Source organism: Mirounga leonina, unplaced genomic scaffold (genome assembly GCF_011800145.1).
Source record: "Mirounga leonina isolate KUSES-001 unplaced genomic scaffold, KU_Mleo_1.0 Mir_173, whole genome shotgun sequence".
Taxonomy (NCBI): Eukaryota; Metazoa; Chordata; class Mammalia; order Carnivora; family Phocidae; genus Mirounga; species Mirounga leonina.
The window spans coordinates 69,876,934-69,893,911 of NW_023270447.1; the positions used below are offsets into that span (position 1 = coordinate 69,876,934).

General features: G+C 46.5%; 1 protein-coding gene across 2 annotated transcripts in view; it reads left to right on the forward strand.

The window, feature by feature from the left end:
- The first annotated feature begins 15,749 nt into the window (after window positions 1-15,749).
- The window catches only part of BSDC1 (BSD domain containing 1), a 24,985-nt gene continuing 23,756 nt past the window's right edge, over window positions 15,750-16,978 (forward strand). For both annotated transcript variants that reach the window (XM_035019203.1, XM_035019204.1), the window contains exons 1-2: window positions 15,750-15,790; window positions 16,054-16,114. In XM_035019203.1, the coding sequence (XP_034875094.1) occupies window positions 15,780-15,790; window positions 16,054-16,114 (72 nt within the window). In that variant the 5' untranslated portion in view covers window positions 15,750-15,779. The remainder of the gene's footprint in view (window positions 15,791-16,053; window positions 16,115-16,978) is intronic.

The window sequence follows — 16,978 nt, forward strand, 5'->3', positions numbered from 1 at the left end:
GACTGCCTTCAGCTCAGGTCATGATCCCAGGGTCCTGGGATCGAGTCCCGCATCGGGTTCCCTGCTCTGCAGGGAGCCTGCTTCTCCCTCTCCCACTCCCCCTGCTTGTGTTCCCTCTCTCGCTGTGTCTCTCTCTGTCAAATAAATAAATAAAATTTAAAAAATAAAAAATAAATAAATAAATAAATAAATAAATGGTTGGTGATCTAAGAAAGTGATTTGATTTGGTGGCTATGTTAGGTCGAGGGTCAAGGATGGCCTCTCAGTTGGCGACCATTCAGCGGAGACTCTAATGGGGAGTGAGCCATGTTAAGGTTAAACAGAAGAGCATTCCAGGCAGGGGAAGAACTGGTAGGAAGGCTCTAAAAACAGATTGGTACGTGCCTAAAAACAGGAGGATGGCCCCTGGGGTGAGGGGGTGGGTGACAGGCAGACCAGTTTAATGGGTGTGTCACCTGAGCAAACTGAGCTCTGCACTCAGAAAAGCCCCACGCTTGAAACTAGAAAGAGCTGGTGGTTGTACAACATCATGAATACACTAACTGCCACTGAATTGTACACTATTAAATGGTTAATTGTATTTTAGGTGGATTTTACCTTAATTTTTAAAAAAGGTGTGAAGAAAAAGCAGTCACAGAGAGTATCATTAATTCAGCAAGTCAGTTAAGTGGAGGTCAATTAAGAGAAAGTCTTCTAATATATTTATTCCAGACTGTGAGACTGGATTAAATTTCTTAGCAAGAGTGTAGAGTGTTTGTTGCCTCCTCAGTTCCGAGGAAGTTTTCAGCTCCTCCCTTACCTGAAGAATTCGATCCTTCCTTAATTGATAAGATTGAACCCTCAATGCTAAAGAACACTTAAGTCCCTTCTTGAGCCTTGGCCAGAACCAAAGTCCAAACATAACATGTCCTGGAGGATGAAAAGCAGATAAAAAACTAGGGAAAAAAGGAGCTCTGCCCAAAGAAAACAATCGCAGGAATCTGATATTTAATTGCATGAAAAAAACAGGTGATTTCTTATGGAGGTGAATTTGAAGGATACTTAACTAAGGAAAGCCCAAATATAACTTCAGATCAAAATGAATTTCTTAGTTTGAGTGTACTCACTGGAGACTGCATCCAGGTGCTTGCTCTGACAGCTGGTAGGTGTTATTCTAGTAATTTAAGTGTTGATTTATGCAAACCTACATACAATACCGACCTGTCATTAATTTGAACGACAGTGGAAATATCTTGTCATAAACCGGAGGAATAAATTCAACGATCTCGGGAGTCAGGATGATTTATTGAATCTGTAAATGCATCTTGCTGACCAACCCAAAAATTATATTCCTTGAAAAGGCCCCGAATTCACCTCCTTTACCAAAGCTCAAGGACAATTGACAAGAGGGGTGCCAAAATCATTAAAAAGCACTTGACTGACCATGATTTCTAAGCCAGGAATGATAGCGGGTGGGTCTATAATTGAAATGCACTCTCATCTCAAGGAAGATGGAAGGACTCTGGAGTGATACAGGGCAGGTGGTAGCAGTTACCTAACAAATAGGAAGTGGGGTGTTTGATCCACAGAGATCTTTGGAAACAACTAACTGATCATGGACAGCCTACTGAATTCCCACCTAATTTATTTATTTATTTATTTATTTATTTATTTATTTATTTATTTATTTATTTTTGTGGGCAGCAAAGCAAAGTTTATTGAGCAATAGCAAAGTGATAGTACAGGGCGCCTGGGTGGCTCAGTTGGTTAAGCGACTGCCTTCGGCTCAGGTCATGATCCTGGAGTCCCTGGATCGAGTCCCGCATCGGGCTCCCTGCTCGGCAGGGAGTCTGCTTCTCCCTCTGACCCTCCCCCTTCTCATGTGCTCCCTCTCATTCTCTCTCTCTCAAATAAATAAATAAAAATCTTTAAAAAAAAAAGTGATAGTACAAAGCTCCCGAAGAGGGAGGGGAACCAAGAGGGTTGCCCTTAATTTTTATAAGAGTAACAGAAAAAAAATTTTTTTCCGTGATCAGTGAACAAAGGCCTATCTTGATACAATAGACAATTTTGATCATTCATCCAATTCCCACACCTGAGTCAGTTCAGGTACCTAGACCACTGAAGAAAAAGAAAGTTAAAGACCCTCAAGGGAAGATCCAACAATAACACTGCAGGACCCTACCATGAGTCATTCTCCTGTCTTTCTCCAAAGAACTTGTGCACAAATATTCAGACCTTTTGGGAACAATCAGACAATGGCCACACTAATTCCTGAATGCCCACAATGCTTCTGAACTACACTAGAGTGTGGGCTTTATGGAAATGTATGAATCAGTGTCCAGTCAGGAAAACAGAGACCACCCTACATATTTCAAGCAGAGAGGAATTTAATGAAGGAATTTGGTCACAAGGATACTAGAAATGCTGTAGAGTGAGGGAGAGAGATGGCATCTTTCCAGAGCCCAGGAAATTGATACTGCTCTTGGGCTGAAGCCTACAACCCCACACTCACTACTCACAATGCTGGAGGACCCACTGCTGCCAAAGCTAAGGTACCTCCTGAAGCAGAAAGGTTTCTCCCTTCTTCCCACCTTTAAAGATAACCAAATGCCTCTCATTGGCAGAACCTAACTGGGACCCAGCTATCGATGCAGTCTAGGAAATGTAGTTTGCAGGCTTCTGGGCCTCAGTCCAGGGAAGATCACAGAGGGACAGGTGAAAGGCTATGTACCAAGGGACAATATGAAGCATAGAGAGGTAATGAATGGAGTTTTGACCAAAGTCCACTCAAGGATAAATGTGGCCCCCAAATCCATCTGCTAGTTTTTCCTCATTTGTATAATTAGAATAAATACCTTAAACTACTAGCAGAATCCTACATCAGCTCCCAGGCCATAGGTCAGCAGCTTTTAGGATAGGAAAAACAAACTACAAGTCATTGAAGTGCCTCATTCCCATTAAAACATAAATTAAAATAAAAGATCCTGAGAGCATCACAGAGATTAATGCCACCATGAAAGACTTAAAATAGGCAGAGGTGGTGATTTCTGTCACATTTATATCCACGTCTGTTTGGAAAGTGGAAAAGACAGATAGTCTTGAAGAAGGCAGAAGAATATTGTAAATTTAATCAAATGGTGACCCCCCAAATGCAAATACTGTTCCAACTGTAACTTTTGGGGGGCCGTATATCAGGACCACTCCCAGAACTTGATCAGAAGAATGCATTTTTCTCCACTATGACAAAGAATACATAAGAAGCAATTAGCTTATAATCCTGCCTCAAAGAAAAGCCAACCCTGCTGTGGAATGCCCTAATTTAGTCTGTCGGAGCCTGACCCTACCACCATCTGTAAAACAGAAACTGCTCCAGGTATTTCAAGCAGATCTTGCTTACCAGTAGCCCCTGCTACAGAGAGATGACATCTGCCTTACTTCTGCTTTCCCAAATCTCACATGGGTGCATCTACTTGAAGGAACTGAATTTACATCCAGAACCTTAGCTCTAAGGGAGACTGGGACATGGTTTTAGTTTTACAAGTCCTCAAGTAGAAGGAGGACAGACTAGAGGTCAAGACTCAATCCAGGTATCTGTCCCTTCATCTCACAGGCTGTCACATTGGTGGCCCCATGCTGATAGAACCCAAGAAAGAGGGGGCACCTGGGCGCTCAGTCGTTAAACGGCTGCCTTCAGCTCAGGTCATGATCCCAGGGTCCTGGGATCGAGCTCAGCGGGAAGCCTGCTTCTCCCTCTCACACTCTCCCTGCTTGTGTTCCCTCTCTTGCTCTGTCTCTCTCTTTCAAATAAATAAATAAAATCTTAAAAAAAAAAAAAAAGAACCCAAGAAAGAGAATAGCAGGTGCCTAAGAATGGAAGATAAATCCAATAAAAATACAGCACCCTGCCACTTCATTAAAATTCTGAGTGTCACATGTTCTGAGACCCTTCGGGACATTCCCTCCCAAGCAAAGGACAGGTTGCTGCACTTTGGATTTCTTTCCTCTTAGAAGGAGACCTAGGGGGGCGCCTGGGTGGCTCAGTTGGTTAAGCGACTGCCTTCGGCTCGGGTCGTGATCCCGGGGTCCTGGGATCGAGTCCCACATGGGGCTCCCGGCTCAGCGGGGAGCCTGCTTCTCCCTCTGACCCTCTCCTCTCTCATGCTGTTTCTCTCTCGCTTGCTCTCTAGTAAATAAATAAATAAAATCTTAAAAAAAAAAAAAAGAAGGAGACCTAGGGCTTGATGGGTCTCTTTGGATTTTGGAGGCAACATAGAGCATCCCAGTGCACTGCTCCTACCCTTTAGCCAGTCTCCAGCTTTGAATAAGGCACAGAGCCAGAGAGGGCAAAAGAGGCCTCCCTACCTGATCCAGGCCACACTGTGCACAGAGTTCAGCCTTTTGGCCCTCGTGACTGAACAGACCATGGCTCAGAGCGCCTGAGGCGAATCAGGGCACTCTATGGGGCCAACCACAGACACTGAGAGCCCTCTGTAAAAGGCCATGCTTCCTTCATAAGTGAGCATTTTTCTTTTGAGAAATAGCTCCTGGGTTTTTGCTGGGCTCCTGTGGACTGCACACCTGACCAAGGGCACCCCAGGTTACCTTGTATCCTGAGCTGCCCATTGATCCGATGGGCACCTGATCCCTATGCCCAGCAGTCCTCAAGGGGAAATGGTCCCAATAGAACCTGGCCTCAACAGCCCCGAATGGGCAATGGGCAGGGTGTTCTCACTCCCAGTGTGTCCATTCCTGCCGAGCTGCCACAGTGACTTCAACCCAGGTGACTGGGAGGAAAGAAATGTGGAATGACTTCATGCGTGTCCTGGCACCAGCCAGAAATGAACTGTTGTGGCTTGAGCAGCCCTCTCAGGATGACTCTGAAGGAGAACAGCAGAAGGAACTAGTCCTGGTGGCAGAACTTGGAGGGAGTGGGGCATGTGGGTTTCCACTTTGTCTGGAAGGAGAGATGGCCTGAAATTAGGATCGACACTGAATCCTAGGCAGTGGCTACCGGAGGAAACTACTGAAGGGACTTGGGAACAAAAGGTTGGGGACAGAGGAGCAAGGATAGACCTGCTGAAATAGGCCCAGGCCGGTAGTTCCGAGCTAGGTGAGTGATTGCAACAAGGCTCCACTGTGAAGGAAAAAATATCAGAGCCTGGTTTTCTGATGACAGATTCTGAAACAGCAAGAAATAGCTTTATGGAAATGGTTAAGTGGCCCCAAAGGATAGTGGGGAAGAAAATCCCTCAGCAAGCTGAACTGTAAGCAGCATATCTCATTATCCACTTTGCCTGGAAGGAAAGATGGCCTGAGGTCAGGATCTATACCAGTTCATGGGCAGTGACTAATGATTTGAGCAGCCGAGAGTCTTGCAAGATTGGAAGTTCATGACAAAGAGGTTTGGGAAAGATAGATTTCTTAGAATGGCCCCTGATCATGAGACAGCAGGTATGCCATACAAATGCTCATCATAGACCTCTACTGTGGGGGAAGCTTTTTTTTTTTTTAATTTTATTTATTTGAGAGAGAGAGAGAGAGAGCATGAGCAGGGGGGAAAGGCAGAGGGAGAGGGAGAAGCAGACTCCTCGCTGAGCACGGAGCCCAATGCGGGGCTCCATTCCAGGACCCTGAGATCATGACCTGAGCCAAAGGCAGACATTTATCTGACTGAGCCACCCAGGCGCCCCTGGGGGAAGCTTTTAATAGTCAGCAAATAGAATGATCCGTGGATGTTAAGTAGATGGCCTTTTCCTCCAGCCAGTCCAGTTTTTGTTCAGTGGGCTCAAGAAGAGGGACAACCAGGGGTCCCTGTGTGGCTCTGTGGGTTGAGCGTCCGACTCTTGATTTCAGCTCAGGTCGGGATCTCAGGGGTCCTGAGATCAAGCCCCATGTCAGTCTGTGCTCAGCGGGAACTCTGCTGGAGGTTCTCTCTCCCTCTCCCTCTGCCCCTCCCCCCAACTTGTGCACGCTCTCTCTCTCTCTCTTTCTCTCTGTCTCTCAAATAAATTAATCTTTAAAAAAAGAAGAAGAGGAAGAGGGCCAACCCCTCACCAAAGCCAACCTGGTAGCCACTACTGACACCCAGTTTGCCCACAGCAGCACCCAGCGCTGGACCCTTGATTTGGTGTCATACCTTGAGGAATCGAGCCAACTACCTTGTGGCGGATGGATGACATAGGACCCTGTCCCTTACGGGGAATTTGTCTCACTAGAAGAGGTGCTTACTCTGGATTTGAATTTGCTTTTCCTGCCTTGCATGCCTCTGCCAGAAGCTCCATCTGTGCACTTCATACACAGTCTCATTACCTCACAAGATGTTGTTTCTGAATGGAAGTCACTTCACAAGAAAAGACGTGAGATACTGAGCTGACACCTGCAGGATTCCCTGGGCTTACCATGTGCTCCATTAGTCAGCATTCTAGAATGTCAAGAAGGCCCAAGTAAGGTGCCAGCTCTTAGGGCACACTCTGTGAACCAGAGGGCCATCCACGGGGTACAGGAATGCTCTGAACCAGGGCACGCACTGTTTCTCCTTCAGCCGGATAGCAGCTCAAGAGCCAAGGGGCTGGATGTAGGAGTGGCTCCTCTCACAGTGATACGTTTTTTTTTTTTTTAAGATTTTATTTATTTATTTGCCAGAGAGAGACACAGCGAGAGAGGGAGCACAAGCAGGGGGAGTGAGAGAGGGAGAAGCTGGCTTCCCGCGGAGCAGGGAGCCCGATGCGGGGCTCGATCCCAGGACCTTGGGATCATGACCTGAGCCGAAGGCAGACGCTTAACGACTGAGCCACCCAGGCGCCCTTATTTATTTTTCAAAAAGATTTTTATTTATTTGAGAGAGAGAGCGAGAATGAGAGAGAGAGAGAGAGAGAGAGCATGAGAGGGGGGAGGGTCAGAGGGAGAAGCAGACTCCCCGCCGAGCAGGGAGCCCGATGCGGGACTCGATCCCGGGACTCCAGGATCATGACCTGAGCCGAAGGCAGTCGCTTAACCAACTGAGCCACCCAAGCGCCCTACAATGAAATTTCTTGACACACTCAAATACTACCCGCTTCTTGGCCTCATGAGACTATAGAGAAGAGAGGTGTGTTAAAAGCTTGTAGTGTCCAAGGGAGGAATGCCTTCACCAGGTGACAGTTTTCCCACTGAACTGGAAGCTGAAACTACCACTTAGCCATTTTGAACACCTCACGCCACTGAACAGACAACCAAAGGAGAAATCAAAGTATTTTCGGGGGTCAAAATCTCTGGCTACCAAGGGGAAATAAGTTGTTACCATACAGTCAGGGCAAGGAGGCTCAGTGAAAGACTTAACTGGGGGTGCCTGGCTGGCTCAGTCATTAAGCACCTGCCCTCAGCTCGGGTCATGATCCCGGGGCCCTGGGATTGAGCCCCATGTCGGACTCCCTGCTCAGCAGGGGAGTCTGCTTCTCCCTCTGCCCCTGTTTGTGTGCTCTCTCACTCACTCTCTCAAATAAATAAATTCTTAAAAAAAAAAAAACAACAAAACTTAACTGTATGCTCTAATGATCCTATTCCTTGTCCAAATCTGTGATCATAGTCACTTCAAGACTGCCGCAGTTCTATACAAGAGGATCCCCCAGGGCACAGATCTCTCAGGAATGAAAGCTTGGGTCTCTTCTGTGGGCTAAGAACTTAGCTGTCCAGGCAGAAGAAACCTGGAAGAGGTAGAGTGAAGAAGGAAAGTCATAAGTACAAGATCAGCCTTTAAAAAAACAAAAAGAGATTTATTTATTATTTTACAGAGAGAGAGAAGAGGGAGGGGCAGAGGGAGAAGGAGAGAGAACCTCAAGCAGACTCCACGCCGAGTGCAGAGCCCAAAGCCGGGCCCCATCTCATGACCCTGAGATCACAATCCCAGCCAAACATTTAACAGAGTGTGCTACCCAGGCACCCCACAAGATCAGCCTTAAAATGGGTTATGGAGGTGAGGATTATAACCTCTACTTGAACTTCCATCCTTGATGTGTACATGTACATGTACATGTGTTAGATACTTCTCCTTCCTCTCCCTTTCCCCTACCATGGTCTCTAGGCCCTTGTGTACAGAGATCAACCTTACCAGTTAGTCACAGATTGCAGATTTTTGGGAAAGGATTTTGAGAAATCTAGAGGAGGAACATCAAGGCATTGCGGTTCCTTCCTTGGGGAGTAAGGGTGTTTTTAATTATAGCAGTCATAGCTGCTTTCTGCTACTTAGGGAGCAAATGTAAGTTTGGGACATAGGGTGTATGTGTTTGGCAGCAAGTGGGGTACATAGGACTGTTAATGTTTGGGCCCCCCACATTACAGGGGAGGAAAAACTTTCCCTCAACCCTCTTAGGTTCCATAGCTGGGTCTTTGAAATGCACTGATAACAGGCAGATTAATAGGAGAAAATGAATACAAATTTATTCACTTTTTTTTAAAGATTTTATTTATTTATTTGAGAGAGAGAATGAGAGAGAGCATGAAAGGGGGGAGGGTCAGAGGGAGAAGCAGACTCCCTGCCGAGCAGGGAGCCCGATGCGGGACTCGATCCAGGGACTCGATCCAGGGACTCCAGGATCATGACCTGAGCTGAAGGCAGTCGCTTAACCAACTGAGCCACCCAGGCGCCCCAAATTTATTCACTTTTAATATTACGTGCAAGTCGGGTTCGGAGGGAGGAAAAAAGGAAATACCCCCAAAAAGCAATGGGATTTGAGAGCTTATATAGCATTTTAATAGGGGAAGGGGTGGGGAGATGTAGGCCACTAGGGGAGAGAGTAAATTAAGGGCCCTTAGAAGAAGACAGGGGGGATGTGACGGTTTGTGGCAAAGTGTGTCTGGGCGTGGTGTCGACTTCTAGTCTCTCCTGTGATAAAAGTCAATCTTCCCTGGTTGATGAAGCTCCAGGGGAGGGGATTTAAGACAATTGAGTTCCTTTTGAAGGATCTGTCATTGAGCAGACAGATAGAGCGAATTCAGAGAAAGCCTCTCCCCCAATTTGCTGTTTTTTCAGGTGCAAGGCTCAAAATAATCAGTATACCAAAGCATCATATTTTGTGCTGGCATTTCCTGAATTCCTAAAGGACCCAACCCCAGTCTCCCTTTTGGGGGAGACCCTCATTGTCTGATGTTCTAGTAGGAAGGAAATGCCAGCTTTCATCTACAGCTGTTTCCTACAGGTGCACAGGGAGCTAGATCTTTCCTCTACCTAGTCTTAGGTATAGCTAGGGAGCAGGCTTCTGGTGGAGTCCCAAGAACAATGCTGGAGGCTGCTGGAAAGGCATCATCATCATCATCATCATCATCATCATCATCATCATCATTATTATTATTATTATTATTTAACATTTTCTCAATATGAGACAAAAGCACAGAAAGGGAATGTGGCTTGCTTCCCTGAGTCATACCACAGCGCCACCTTCTGGGAGTCTTGGTGACAGCCATCCCAGGAGCCAAAGTCATCAGCTCTGCTGTGGCAACATGCTTTGTTCTTGTTCTCTGTACCACAATACTCTACCTCCTGGGTGGTTGTAAGAGTTACATGAGACAACAGTGCCCAGCACACACAAAAATGTTCCCTTTTACAAATTTTAAAGTGATACACAAATGTATGGGTGGCCGGAGGGAAGAGAGCTTTGCTGTACACATTAGGAGTACAACCAGGACCTGGGGTGTACTGGTAAAAGTTTAACTGGCCTTTGGGGCGGGGCGGGGGCAGGACACGATTTGTGGTGTTTGTAGATTTTGATGATGTCAACACTCCAGCCTTCCTCGATTTTAAACTACCAGCGTGACATCACTGAACGCAGAGCAGGCAAGAGATGTGAAGCAAATAGGCACAATAAACGTAAGCCACTTCAAAGGCATAGATGATCATGAAGTGTGTAAAAATAATTATATAGTGATGAGTTTGGGGTATTTATTACCTTTGTTTTTATATAATTTATTTCATATAATTTTTATATAATTTAAATTTTTATAATGGCTGTGTTCAACAATCAGCTCATAAAATTCCTAAAATTTTAAGTCAGCTCTAGAAGGCTGAACTAGAACCATTCTGCAGGCTTTTAGGCACGTCCTATGCTGCCTCTACCAGCCACTTAGGCATTCTTATTTTGTTCGCACAGAGTCCCACAAATACAGCGGGTCCTGCTGCCAGCACTGTGCAGGAATCTCCACAGCAGAACCAGGGTGGGTTTTGGAGACTTCACCTCCCAGGATCATCCCAGGGCTAGCTGCCTTCCACAGAGGAAGCCAAGCTTCTCTAGGGGAGCCGGAGGGCATCGTAGGACTGCTCCCACCGGCTGAGCCTGGAGACTGGGAACCAGCTTCACCTGAACAAGGCCATAGCACCACCTGGTGGCACCGGGATGTCAGGCCTCCCTGGGAGCCCAAACCAGGAAGATTCTGGGGCAAGAATCATCTGCCAAGAGGGGTCCAGCGGGGCAGGAGGGGAGATGTCAATTAAAGGAGGGTCTGAGGGCCAGGGATGGGCCAAATTTATACATTTATACTTCATCTAAGAGCTAGGAGAAAATGTAGAGATCCCAAGGATGGTGAAAAAACAGTTCCAGAAAGACAAAGTGACCAATACCCATAACCCAGGATTAAAACATACCTCTGCTAATCATAATCCAGTGTTTTTGCAAAATATTGTTTAATTAAACAGATGATTATAAACCCTCTACCAGTGACTAGCACTGTGTTAGACTCTGAGGACAGGGGTAAGGGGATAAGACAGTAATAATTACCACGTTAAGGACTTTGTCATATGATGTGTTGTTTTACTTACTTTACTTAATCCCTGCAACAACCAGGAGTAGTATTCCTATTTTACATTTTTTTTAAAGATTTTATCTATTTATTTGAGAGAGAGAGAATGAGAGACAGCATGAGAGGGAGGAGGGCCAGAGGGAGAAGCAGACTCCCCGCCGAGCAGGGAGCCCGATGCGGGACTCGATTCCGGGACTCCAGGATCACGACCTGAGCTGAAGGCAGTCGCCCAACCAACTGAGCCACCCAGGCGCCCTAGTATTCCTATTTTAATGATGAAGACAGTAAAGCCAGGAGACATTAACTTGCCCAAGTCCACATGGCTGAGAAGCAACTAAGCCGGGATTTGAACCCAGATCTACTGGCTGGCGGTGAAGAGAGCCAAAGGACAAGGTGAGGGGACGAGCAGATGAGGAGGACCAGAGATCCAAGCAAAGGGTCCCACTCAGTCCACACACACTGAGGACCTCATGGGCAAGCACTGCGCTAGGCCTGGGGTCAGGGACTGGGATAATGCAAACAAAACAAAGGGTAGTTTGCAGTCCTTGCCTGTCTGCAGCTTATCGTCTGGGTGGAAAGCAGGATAGGAGGCTGGACGAAGTTAAGACATATGAGATGTCCTGAAACTTGATTAGACAGCCTGGGGTTCAAATCAGCCTTGGGAAAGTCACTCCATCTCTCTCAATCTCAGCTTCCTCAAAATGGAGATTAAAAATAGTTTCTACCTCGTAGGGTTACTGGGAAGATCACACAAGGTACACTGTGTAAAATGCTCACCTGTTTTTTAATAAATAACACCATTAGACCTATTAACAGTAGAGCCTGGTCACTTGGTCACAACACCTTCACAGCACAAGCCAGTTCCACAGTCATAAACCTTTGGTGACTCTCCTCTGTCTATGGATTAGGTTTGAATTTTTAGCCCTGCATCCAAGGATCTCAGGAATCTAGATGCTAATGACCTTTACAACTTCACCTCTACCCTCCTCTTTTCCCGTCTCATGTTGGCCACCCCAGCTTGCTCCAAATTAGTCCTGTCTTTGTCCTTACCCTCCTTACATTTATTCTTCCATTTGCTCAACAAATATTGAGTGTCTGTTATGCCCCAGGCACTGTTCCAGGTGCTAGGGGTAGACAAGTAAACAAGACAAACAAAAATCCCTGCCTTCAGCAGCACCTGGCTGGCTCAGTCAGTGGAGCATGGGACTCTTGATCTTGGGGTTGTGAGTTCAAGTCCCACGTTGGATGTAGAGCTTACTTAAAAAATACTAAATAAAATAAAATCCCTATTTCTAGTGATAAGAATATCTTAAAAAAAAAAAAAAATCCCTGTCTTCGTGGAGGTCACATTCTAGTCAGAGAGAGGCAGACAGTTTTTTTCTGTTTTTTTAAAGTAAAAATGTATAGTATATCAAATGATGGTAAGTGGTGTGGAGAAAAAATTAAGGAGAGAGGAACGGGAATGCAGGGATGCAACTTGCAATTTTATTTATTTATTTATTTATTTATTTATTTTATTTATTTATTTTTAAGATTTTATTTATTTATGTGCGAGAGAGACAATGAGAGACAGAGAGCATGAGAGGGAGGAGGGTCAGAGGGAGAAGCAGACTCCCCGCTGAGCAGGGAGCCCGATGTGGGACTCGATCCCAGGACTCCAGGATCATGACCTGAGCCGAAGGCAGTCGCTTAACCGAGCCACCCAGGTGCCCCGCAACTTGCAATTTTAAATAATGTGTTCAGGGGTGCCTGGGTGGCTCAGATGGTTAAGTATCTGCCTTCGGCTCAGGTCATGATCCCAGGGTCCTGGGATCGAGTCCCGCATCGGGCTCCCTGCTCCTTGGGAGCCTGCTTCTCCCTCTGCCTCTCTCTCTCATGAATAAATAAAATATTAAAAAAATAAAAAATAAAAAAATAATGTGTTCAGAGTGGGTAAAATACAATATTCGAGTCGAGATTTGAAGGAGGAAAAGGTTTGAAGCATATTGATATCTGGGGTAAGAGCATTCTAAGCAGAGGGAACAAGTTCAAAGTCCCTGAGTCAGAGGCGAGTGCTGGCAACTTTCAAGGAACATCAAAATGGCCAATACAGCTGGAACAGAGTGACTAAAGGGACCAGTAGTTTGAGGTCAGTCCAACTACATAGAACCTTAAAGGAGATTGTGAGGACTCAGCAGCTTTTCCCTGAGTGAAATAAGTAGACATTGGAGAATTGGGAGCAGAGGAGGATTGTGATCTGATTTATAAAATTTTTAATGTGATAAAATAGAACATGAAACTTACAATTTCACTATTTTCAACTATACAGTTCAGTAGTAGTAAGTGCATTCACATTGTTGTATAGCCAAAACCATCAACTATCTCCAGAATTTTTTCATCGTGCCAAACTGAAACTCCAAATGCGTTATTAAACAATAATTCCCCATTTCCTCCTCCCTCTAGCCCCTTGTATCCACCACTCTACTTTTTGTCTCTGTGAATTTTGACTACTCCAGGTATGTCATATAAATGGAATCATATAATATTTATCCTTTTGTGACTGGCTTATTTCACTTGACATAATGTCTTCAAGATTCATCCACATCGTAGCTTGTGTCAGAATTTCCTTACTTTTTAAGGCTTAAAAATATTCCACTGTATGTATATACCACATTTTGTTTATCCATTCATCCGTGAACGGACACTTGGGTTTCTCAGACCTCTTGGCTATTGAGAAAATGCAGCGATAAACATGGGTGTAGAAATATGTTAGAATTCCTGCTTTCGGGGCACCTGGGTGGCTCAGTTGGTTAAGCATCTGCCTTCAGCTCAGGTCACGATCCCAAGTCCGGGATCGAGCCCCATGTCAGGTTCCCTGCTCAGTGGGGAGTTTGCTTCTGCCCCTTCCCATGCTCCTCTCTCTCTCTCACTCATTCTCTCTCTCTCAAATAAATAAATAAAATCTTTTTTAAAAATCCCGCTTTCAATTCTTTTGGGCATATACCAAGGAGTGGAATTGCTGGATCATATGGTAATTCTACATTCAGTTTTTGGAGGAATCACCATATTGTTTTCCACAGCAGCTGCACCATTTTACATGCCCATTCTCTTATGTTTTTCAAGATATTACTTTCAGGATGAATTAAGACTATACTATAGGAAGGCAAGAGTGGGACAGAGATACCAGTTAAAAGGCCCTCGAGTTTATCTAAGTGAGAAACATAGTGGCTGGGATTTACATAGTAGCAGGGGAGATAGTAAGAAGTGACCAGATTCTGGTTTTGTTTTAAAGGTATAGCCAACACAGTCAGTTAAGGGTCAACTCTTGATTTTTGGCTCAGGTCATGATCTCACGGTTGTGAGATCGATCCCTGTGTCGGGCTCCAGGCTGGGTGTGGAGCCTGCTTAAGATTCTCTCTCTCCCTTTCCCTCTGCTCCTCCCTGCCCTTTCCCTCTAAATAAATAAATAAATAAATAAATAAATAAATAAATAAATAAATAAAAGGTAGAACCAATAGATTTGCCGAGGAATTAGCTTTGGAGTAAGAAAGAAGGACAGAGATAAAAAATGTGTCCCCCCCGCCCCCGTTTTTGGCTTGAGGAAGTGGAGGAATGAGGTTGCCATTTACAGCTTTGGGGAAGTTTGCAGGAAGTTGAGGTTGATACATCAGGAGTTGGGGGACATGTTAAGTTTAATATGCCTATTATACAACCAAATAGAGATAATGATCCTGGTATTCAAAGATGTGTGGGTTAAAGAGAAAATTTGAGAGAAGCCAGTGTATAGAAGGCATTTAAAATCATAAGACTGGATGAGATCATCTGGTGAATGATTACAGGCACAAAAAGGGAGAGAGCTGAGCCTTGGACATTCCAGCAACAAGAGGTCAATGAAAAAACAGTAGAGAACAGTGAGAAGGCAATGCCAGTGAGGTAGGAGGAGAGTCAGAAGGGCACTGGTGTCCTGGAAGCCAAGTGAAGAAAGTGTTTTTTTAAAAGGAGGAAAGTGATCAACTGTGTCAAGTAAGATGCTGATGGTCCAAATAAAGATTGAAAATTGGTCATTGCTCTTAGCATCCCAATAAAAGTTATTTCAACGGATTGTGGGGAGGCAAAAACCTGACTGAAGTGAATTCAATAAAGAATGGGAAGAGATGGGAGTTGGAGACAGTGAGTATAGCCAAGTCTTACAGAAGTTTTGCTGTAAAGGAGATTAGGGAAAGGGTGTCGGGTCAGGAGAGGGTTTCCATGCTTTTAAGATGGGAAAAACAGCGGGTATGACAGGAACAAACTAAAGCTCTGCCACTAAACAGACAAGAGGCGATGGAATTTGATGGGTAGCAGATCCAGAAAGTCTCTGTCTCCCTTTCACAAGTCAATCCATGTCCAGCTCCAGCTCGCGAAATTCTGGTTTGGGCTGCCAAGAGTTGAGGCAGTTGAATGTGTGTCTGTCTCCACAATATCCTCAGAGCCCTTCCAGAGGCTGCATCGAAGTCAACTTCGATGAAGAATTCTTCTCCATACACCTGCAGACCCTGACCCAGGACCCCGCTCTGCACTTGTTGAATTAGCCCGAAGAGGCCCCAAGCAGCGGCTACGCGGCTTGTTTCATAAAGGGGGGTGGTCCTAGCCCTGCGCTCTAGGATCCAGACTTTCGAGCCCCAGGCCGGCTCCCTTCCTTCCTCCCCCCTGCTCCCACAGCTCCGCGGACCAGGCCCGCGAACGTGGCCCCCGGCACCCACCGTAACCGAAGTCCGTAGATTAAAAAGTAGTTGTTGGTGGGGGTAGGGCTAACGCTTGGGGGTGGACCCGAGAACCGAATTGAGTGAGGATTGGGCCGAGAGTTCAGGGGCGGAGTTTAAGAGCGAACTCTGGACAGAGAGTGGACCGAGCGCGAGGAGGCGGGGCCTGGTGACGGACCGGGGCGGAGATTGGGCTGAGGGCGGTGTCAGCGCGAGGATTGGGCCGAGCGCTCTGGGGCGGTGCTTGGGGGGGCGGTGCCGTGTCGGAAGTCAGAGGTCAGTAAATAGTGGTGATGTCATGCAGGCAAGATGGCGGAAGGGTGAGCCCGTCATCCAGCTCTCGGGCGTTGGGGCCTGAATTCTCCCAGGGTCGGGGTGCTGGGCCAGGGTCCTCGTGGGGAACAGGAGGCCAGCCCGGGAGTGGACGGAGCTGAAAGGGCGGGGTGGAGTCTCAGTGTGAGGGGGTGGGGAAGCGGTCTGCCAAGTCTCAGCCCGCCGACCACATCTCAGGGAGAAACTGAGACCCGATCATGCGCGGGCAAGAGTCGCACCGCAGGGCCGCCAGATATGTCTGTCTTCACAGGGAGGACGTGGGCTGGTGGCGGAGCTGGCTGCAGCAGAGCTACCAGGCAGTCAAGGAGAAGGTAAGTCGGGCCGGCGCCCTTCCTCCGTCAGGGCCTCGCGCCGCCTCATGCAAGCAGGTCCGAGCGGCCCCGCCCGACCAGTGTGGGCGCTGGGCCTCAGAGATGAGGCCCACCCGGGCCCTGCGGTTATCCCCTGTTGGTCTCAGGGAGGGCTGACCCCCGACTCAGACCAGTGTGACCCTAGCCACGGTGAAATACAGATTGTTTTAAAGGCCGGAGCGGCCCTTTTGTAGGAATCCATAGGAAGAGCAGTTTATTCCAGCGCAGGAAATTCACAGCTTCGTAGAAGAGAGAACCTTCGATCTAGGCCTTGAAGAAGAGTTCTGCAATAGAAACTTATTACTATAGTCATTCAAATACTAGAATGCCACAGCTAGCACTCTCTGACAGGTCCTGAGGGTACAGGTGCTATCCTGGGCCTCACAAAGCTCATAGTCTAGTGGGGAGGCAGCAGTTCCTGTGGGGTGAGTGAGCCTTGGCTCTGCCAATGGACAAGGCTGTTGTGTGTTTCTGTTCCACTCCATGCTAGTTTGTCAAAACCAGCCCAAGTGAATTGTGGAGGAAAAGTTAATTACTGTTTACTTCAAGAAATTGGGGCGAGTCCTGCTTCAGGGCAGACTCCAGGAGGCTTCTGATGTCGGTTAAATCAGTCCTCTCTTCTGGGAGCATTTTAATACCTCCTTTAGCCTGCATGCTCCTGTTCAGCCCTCTCAGCTACAGCCTAGCAAATCTGAGAATATGCCCTGAGTTGTTTATGTTGTTATGAGGACTAAGAGAATTTCCCACTGAAGTTTAATTGAAAAGACTTCAAAAGACTTCAGCTGTTGAGCGATCTCCTGGAAGGAGAGTCTGACATGCATTCAG